Consider the following 7,796-nt stretch of genomic DNA (forward strand, 5'->3'; position numbering starts at 1 on the left):
AGTATGTACATGTCACAGTTTAAACTCACAAAATAATAATAAATAACCAAGTGTAGGCCATTATAATTTCTAAATGAAACATGGCATGTCATACAAACATTCAAAAGGCATTCATGGAAACTATAATATAATAGTATTTGAAAGCAAACACCTATTTACAGTTACTTTGCAGGGTTGTAACCACTCAAAGTACGAAGTAGATGGTCTCTGGTAACAATTACACCTCAACAGCTATAAGGACTCATTAGTAAAACTCCAATAAAACAACTGAATCTGAAGAAAGGGAGTGCGGAAATGGAATGAGCATGTTGAAATACCTTAAGAGAGGTCCCGAGGTAATTTCAAAAAAAGTCAACAGTCATCGTCAAAGTCAACGCTTGTGAACGAGCCAGTTGAGCAGAACTGATCAAAGCTGGTCCGTGTCGACTGAAGTCGATACGCGCCAACATGTGCTGGCTGAGCCTACGATAGAATATTCCATCAACTGAAGGAATATTCTGTTAAAACAAGCGAAAATTGTTTTAGACACCTGACAGCGTTGGAATATTCTGTCATTTTTTTCCAGGATCCGTCTCCAGTGTCGGCGGTTGTTGCCATTTTTCTCACCAGATTATGGCCTTTTGGCCGGATTTCTTCATAAAGCGATAACTTGCTCCTTTCACATCTAAATTTGACTCATAATATGTCGAAAATGAAGCTTAAGAAGAGAGGGATAATATTTTTCCATTTCGGAGTTCAAATGGTAGCTGGAGGTGGCCTGAAAATGGCTCGAAAGCCTCAGTCCGTTTTGGTTGTGTTGAAACAGTGGCAAATTCCAGCACGCAAGGCTTAGATCTGGGTCTTTGGATGATGGTGAGTCGATTGCTTGCCTTGAACTCGCCCACATTGACGGATTTAGGCCAATTCTTGTCGGTAGTTTTGATACTTGCCAAAACTCTCTCGAGTTAGCCTTTGGGTTCGGTTTTCTACAAAACAAAGCTCGAACTTGAGCTCGTGAGGTTAAGGGGGTGGATATAGTGGTGGTTTAATGGCTTTTGGTTCTTTGAGATGTTTGTTGTGGTGTTGGTGTGGTTAGGGGAGAAAACATGTGAGAGAAAGGGAAAATGTTGATAGAAAAGAGAGATGTGAGAAAAGTGATGAGAAAGAGCGTGAGATAGCAAGTAGTGAGTCCCACTGGACCCAAAAACCTAACATTGTAGAATGATAGATTAGAAAAATATCTTAAAGATTGAAATTACAGCATCGCCCTTAACATTGTAGTTTCATTGATTTTTTTGTTTGAACTTAGAATTCCATTCTGCTTGCGTCCACTCATACATGTCGTCGAGTACTACGAGAATGTGTGTGTTTAGGTCAAGCCCACTTGCCCACTTTTTTAACAAGTCAAACGAGTAAACCAACAGTACCGCAGTCTGCAGTATGCAATACTGCTAACCCATTGTTGTCTCAAAAGAAAAAAAAAAAAAACAAGTTGTGGATTCTCGAGATTGCAAAAGCATTATTTTGCCCCTTGTTGTGAAATGTGCGTAAATTGTTCGTTGCAAGTCTAAATAACGTCTCGTTTGCACTCACGTGTTCGTGAGGACACATACTATCTAGAAAGACGAGAAAGAGACAAAGAGTGAAAATGACTTAGATGCCCGCATATGATTTTCCACTTATCTCACCAGGGACACTTTCGTAATTTCAAATTTCGCAATGGTAGGGAATAAAATACAATAAAATTTGGAATGCGATGTAACATTGTCTTTTAAGTGGCCCTCTGTTTGTGTACATATGATTTGTTAGCAATTAAATTTAGTGCTTTTTTTTAGTTTTATTATTGGTATAAGGTGCTCCCTGATTTTATATTGAACGTTTTGTTGAATCACTATTGAAATATGTCATGTTAATAAATTGATTAATTTGATGAGTCATTACTTGAATTTGTTACACTATTGAACATGACAAACTCTCTCTCCTGTGCATCACGCATATGCATGCACATAGCATCAGTTGACTTCATCTAATCTCAACCACTCGTTTTCATTAAAAAAATGGAAGGCTGAGATTTGGTGAAGTAAGCTGATGCTCATTCCATGCACAAGTGGGTAATGCACAAGAGAAAAAGTTTGTTAAACTGAATAGTTAGTGAATCGTGATTTGAATATTTGGTTCAGATTAACAATATGTAAACATAAAGTTTTATTTTTATTATAATTAACCTGGGATTACAATGAGACAAGGAAAATGAGATTTTTTACGATGAGAGAAATGGGATGGTAAAATCCCAGAAACATGATTTCTTTCCTCGTAAAAACTTAATTAGTCATCTTGGGCACAAATCTAAGCTGTGACTGATGTCTCTACAGCAACCTTCCCAGAGTAACCGACTTCAGATTTCCTATCAGCCTCCCAAAGCTCTGGTATTGCTTCTCTGAGGTTGTGAATGCTTTCCAAAGCAAAATCTGCACCTTTTACTCTCTGACGTGTGCCAACCTGTAACATTAAATGGTTAAAAAAGATTGCATCAGCTTGTAACCAAAATCGACAACCTGTACTGCTAGCAGTACACGTCAATAATGATTGATTTCTTTCGGAGTTTTCACGAGATCCGTTGAATATGAGTTGGTATGACATTATTTTTGGTACAAAGTTAGGGATGTGTTATTCATATACTTTTTTTTACTTCTCATACATTTTTATTAAATTTTATCCATTAGATCTTCTTCATTTCATCCGATCCGACGGTTGAAAATGAAAAAAGTATGTGAGAAGTAAAAAGGGGTGTGTGGATATCGCACCCCTAAAGTTATCAATAGCTTACCAGTACAGTTTGAAGTCCCACTCTTTTGCCAGCTTGTATGTTGCGGACGCTATCTTCAAAGAACAACTGAAAGAGCCAAAAATACCAACCAAAGATTAGCATAAGTAAATAGTATCTAAAGAACCTGCAGATATTCAAATTTTGAGATGAGAATATAAATATTTCTTACTGTTCTTTGAGGGTTGATGTTGGCTATCTTGAGAGCCCGTTCGATGGCGTCTTCAGATGGTTTGCAGACGATTGGAGTTTTGGGTAGTTTGGAAGTGGGGTTTGGTGTAGCAAAATGGCCAATGATGTCAAAATTTTGAGAGCTGCTTGTAATGGAGGTAGTGCTGCTTAATCCCACGAATTCGATGTCATCTTCGTCGTCAGAGACAGTGTTTTTGTGAATCGGATTGAGGGTCTCAAAGCAGATAATCCCTTCAAAAATGTCTTCCAATCCAAGCCTGCTTAGTGCTTTGGCAGCATGGATCTTGTCCGCATTTGTGAAAATCTGTTTGGCGTAGAAAACAGAAATAATTACCATAAAGAAGAAAGATTAAAACTCTTGTCACGTGATGTGAGAGACGGGAATAAATAACCAGTTACACAGTAGACGCTTACAATTTTCCTGTAAGGCAGGTTCAGCAAGAGGCTCCTCAAAACCGGGTCGGGTTTTATGTTGTCATAAGGTAGTCTTCCATGGACAAAACTGTGATATTCATCGTAGTCAAAGTCATTGCCAATTGCCTGCAAAGAAGGACCCCAAAGCTTAGAAATAAATTATAATAGTGTCAAAAATATGGGGAAGTAATTATTTAGAAAAGAAAAAAGTACCCTGAGACCAGCCATTGTTGTTCCATAATTCTTGTACAGAAGGTTACCCAACTCAGGGATTATGCTCCTGTCAATGCCAAGCTTTTCAACCATATAATCTGCAGGAAAAAAAGGGAAATTATCAAATACGAAATATGATGATATGAAAAATGCTGAACGACCATGTCGGCAGTTCCAAGGCCTTGCTTAGAATACAAAATTATTACCTTCTATATTGATTCTGCATGCTGTGGCAATCCCACTACTATAGGGATACAGTGTATCATCAAGATCTGCAAAAGTTCAACCAATAGTGGTCTAAGATGATTGCTTTACAAGTTAACTCGTATTTTACACAATTTTCCGAAAGTAAAAGGGCTTACCGAACAAAAGGCATTCGTACTTTGTCCTCTGAGCCTGCATGAATCGATCGTCGAATTCCATTTCGTTCAAGAAACCTTGAGAAAACAGCAAAGGGAAGTGAACAATGAGTTCCATGAAACCTTAAATCCACACAAGTTTATAGCAAGTTTCATTTTCGGTCTCAAACTAAACTTCGAAAAAACATATAATTAGGGGCCCCTGTTGACTCAGATTACTACCAAAAGAAGAAAAGGGTTTTCAAAGCCATACCAAATAGCTTAGCGTGGAATTGGATAAGGGTTTCTTAGTTTCTGAATGGACAATCCACAGCTGCTACTATAATTGAATCAAGAGAGGAGGTGGACCAATGGCTTTATGGGAATTTAAATTTGGATATAAATTTGTATTACAACCTAGTAAAAGTTGTGCTTAGCTTATAATTAAGATCATGTATTAGATCAATGTATAAAGCTAAAAAAGGTAAACTTAAACAAATATAAAGCCAAAAAAGGTAAACTTAAACAAAGTTTGATGTGTGATTATTTCAAGCACTTCCCATAGTGTATCATAACTTTAGGGAACAAGAACAACTCATTCAATAAATTTTACAACTTAAAACTATTTTTAATCTGGATTAGAAAAAAAAAATTGTTGGCTTCTTTGGGCGAGCCTCAAAGTATGAATTGATTTAGGTTAATGATCAAAATAATGTTCCTTTGGTGTAAATTAAATTTGATCAAGAACCAAAATTTTTTTGCAAAGTGGATGTCATATGAAATGAAATGAACCACTTTGGTCATATAAATGATGTTTGATGGAAACCCAAATTTTCAAAAAATCGATTGGAAATGCATTTGATCAAAAGATTGAATATTTGACTCACCAGATTAAAATGCCAAAACCAAAATGATGAGAGAGAGAGAGAGAGAGAGAGAGAGAGAGAGAGAGTTTCTTTCTTGCAAGACGGGAACTCTGGGGAGAGAGAGAGAGAGAGAGAGAGAGAGCACAATGCTAAAGGTACTGAATAATGAAGGAGTGGGAGGAGGAATGAGAGTAAAAGAGGTGGGTTTAAATAGGCAAAACCGTTGTGTAATTCCCACGAGTTTGTGTATTTTTAAATTGTTTGATTAGATTATTAATTTTTTTTCATCTCAAATCACGTTCAGTTAAATTAATTTTTAAATGTCTACGACTCAGAGAAGTAACAAGAAAATGTGAAAGAAAGAAGGTAACAGGAAGAAGGCAAATGCCAACTGGTTCCCAAAGGTTGAAAAGGTTGAACCAAATGTTGTATTATGTGGACTCTCTTTGTCGAGAAATTTCCAGTTTTGCCACCATCTCCATCTCACCTTCCTTTCATGGTCCAAATCTACCCTTCTATTTTATTTACAATATTCCATAAATACCCCTGCATTTGTAAGCCAGTGGTAACTGGTCAGTTGTTTTAAAACAAGGGGATGCCAAATATTGGTGCCAAAGGTGGTGAGAAGGAGCATAATTAATCTTTCTATTATCTCTGGTTTAATCTAAACTTTCAAAATTTAGCATTCTAGCTAATAGTTATATATGCTAATATGCTAAGAAACTGCTATTCTAATTCTTAACTTATCTATTCATATGCTTGACTGTTAAAAGTTGTGTAATAAGGATGAGGATCCTTTCCGGATCTTCTTTGGGATCCTCACATCCTTTCTTTTTATCGTACATCATGTGATCAGTTTTCATTATGTACTATTTGTGTTTAATTTTTAGTAAAAAAAATTTAAAATGATTTATGACTGCACGATGTACGATAAACGGATAGAATGTGATGATACCTAGGATCCTCACAAAGAGGATCCGTATGAGATCCAAATCCATGGAATAACTAATATCTACTACTTGACGGAAAGATACTAGCACTTAGACTTGACAATTTCTTGCACAACCCATTGAACCGACAAGAGACGATACGAAAACAACAGGTTTCGGGCCAATCCGTTAATAACGGGTTCTTAACAAGTCTATTCATAGGTAACCAGTTTCAACTCGTTAAGAAAAATATTAATTTGGTAATTTTTAACTACTAAAAAAATCTTACTACAATAGCTATAGAATTTATGTGAGATTAAATCTTTACGTGAAAGAGAGTGCTAATGTGGAAAGCTTACTAAAAACATCATCACTCCAACTCTTAAAGACGATAGATCATCCCAAAGTTCCAATGATGAAAACTGAAGGGTTTTGCTGTAAAAAAAACAACGTGCAAGCTTTGAGTCTCATTAGCAAGGTTCTGACTTTTGAGAAAAGACTCTACAACGTTGAAAAAAAAACTCCTTTCATTTTGCAGTTTGCATATCCTTGTAGATTTGATATTTTGTAGTAATGTACTAATATTTTTCATTAGACTCTTATTTTAGGGTATGTAATACTTGAAGAAAAATGTGTTTTTATTGTTTGAAGTAATATTTATGTGATAATATGGTACGTAGATACTAAATTAGGATGACTTTTTTCATTTGATCATTTATTGAAGTAAAATATATTTTCTTTAATAGGTAACGGATCAGGTTTTAAAGTGTTGAGTTGGGGGGGGGGTCATATTGCGTATTCATTTTAACAGGTTTGACACAACACCACTATTCTAAAAATCCCCACCTAAGTGCTAGGCAGCTGGCCGTCATGCCGATTAATTCCTATTTGAAAATTAAGAAATGGCACCTATACCTACTTCGACACATGCCTAAACCGCCTAGGCACCCCGCCTAACCCGCCTAAACTCTCGCCTAGGCAACTATTAGTTAGATAGAAAATAGATAACTTTATTTTTGCATTATATTCTAATACTTTATAATCTATATGTCATTCTATTTTGCAATTTAGGTATCCCAATTCAATTATGTATTTTTTTTAAAAGTAAAACTAGGCACTTATGTATCTGATATATAATAAATTTTCTTAAATCCACCTAGTCTGCCTAGGCTCCCTCCTAGCCACCTAGGTGCTAGGCCTCAGTCCACCACCCAACTAGCATCTTTTAGAACCTTGCACGACACAATCCGTTAAAATATCGGGTATGTCATGAAAATGACATGAACACAGCAAACACGACACAGTCATCATGTTGCACTTACCTACAAGGACCTAAGGTGGTCCTCTTTCTCTATCCCAAGCTGTGATTCACAAATTTTTATTATGCACATGTTATAATATGAAATGTTCATTTTCATAAATATCATTTAAAGATCACTTCTGAAAAGAAAATTGTTTTGTCCTCCCCAGAAGGTAATTTTAATGTGGTCGGTTTCCCCTCTTTTGCAATCAGTTTCACTATAGCACCTGCTGCTCTAGCTAATTGCCCACCCTTTTCAAGTGTGATTTCTATGTTATGTATGGCCGTGCCTAAGGGCATATTGGTTGAAGTAGATTCTTCTTTTTAATCAATCAAAATCCCTTCCAAATCAATCAAACTAAAAATTGTTTAATCATCTATATGTATGAACAAATCAATGGTTTTGCAACATTTAAGATCTTTATAATGAACCAACCATTTTTTTTTTATACATATGAATGACTACACAATCTCAAATTTAATTGATTTTTTTTCAAAGATGCTCTTCAAAAGATGTGTAAGAAAACGAGCAGTTATAATTATGAGATTTATATGATGCAAATTTGTTAATTACAAGTACGGCTTATGATATTAATTACAAAGTACTTGGGCCGTCTCCAGTGATATTCGTATATTTAGCCCCTATTCCTAAATATGGTACACCAAAAATATAATATTTATAGGAATTGTGCCGGACTATAATTTTTCATCTCCGATAGTGCTAACTCACACATCAACTAC

At 35.8% G+C, this 7,796-nt stretch overlaps 1 protein-coding gene across 2 annotated transcripts; it reads right to left on the reverse strand.

Moving 5' to 3' along the window:
- Positions 1-2,171: 2,171 nt before the first annotated feature.
- LOC137722968 (suppressor of disruption of TFIIS) lies at positions 2,172-5,006 on the reverse strand. Of its 2 annotated transcripts, none has more exons than XM_068462104.2 (8): positions 4,848-5,006; positions 3,985-4,059; positions 3,829-3,894; positions 3,623-3,720; positions 3,410-3,535; positions 2,976-3,299; positions 2,807-2,872; positions 2,172-2,478 (listed from the first exon to the last, which is right to left on the reverse strand). In XM_068462104.2, the coding sequence occupies exons 2-8, from the start codon at positions 4,043-4,045 to the stop codon at positions 2,326-2,328; spliced, it is 894 nt and encodes a 297-aa protein (XP_068318205.1). In that variant the 5' UTR covers positions 4,046-4,059; positions 4,848-5,006; the 3' UTR covers positions 2,172-2,325. The 2 variants fall into 2 exon arrangements, with proteins under 2 accessions (XP_068318205.1, XP_068318206.1); XM_068462105.2 differs by lacking the exon at positions 4,848-5,006 and adding an exon at positions 4,235-4,304.
- Positions 5,007-7,796: the final 2,790 nt, after the last annotated feature.

This window comes from Pyrus communis, chromosome 4, assembly GCF_041283825.1.
Source record: "Pyrus communis isolate YQ-2024b chromosome 4, ASM4128382v1, whole genome shotgun sequence".
Taxonomy (NCBI): Eukaryota; Viridiplantae; Streptophyta; class Magnoliopsida; order Rosales; family Rosaceae; genus Pyrus; species Pyrus communis.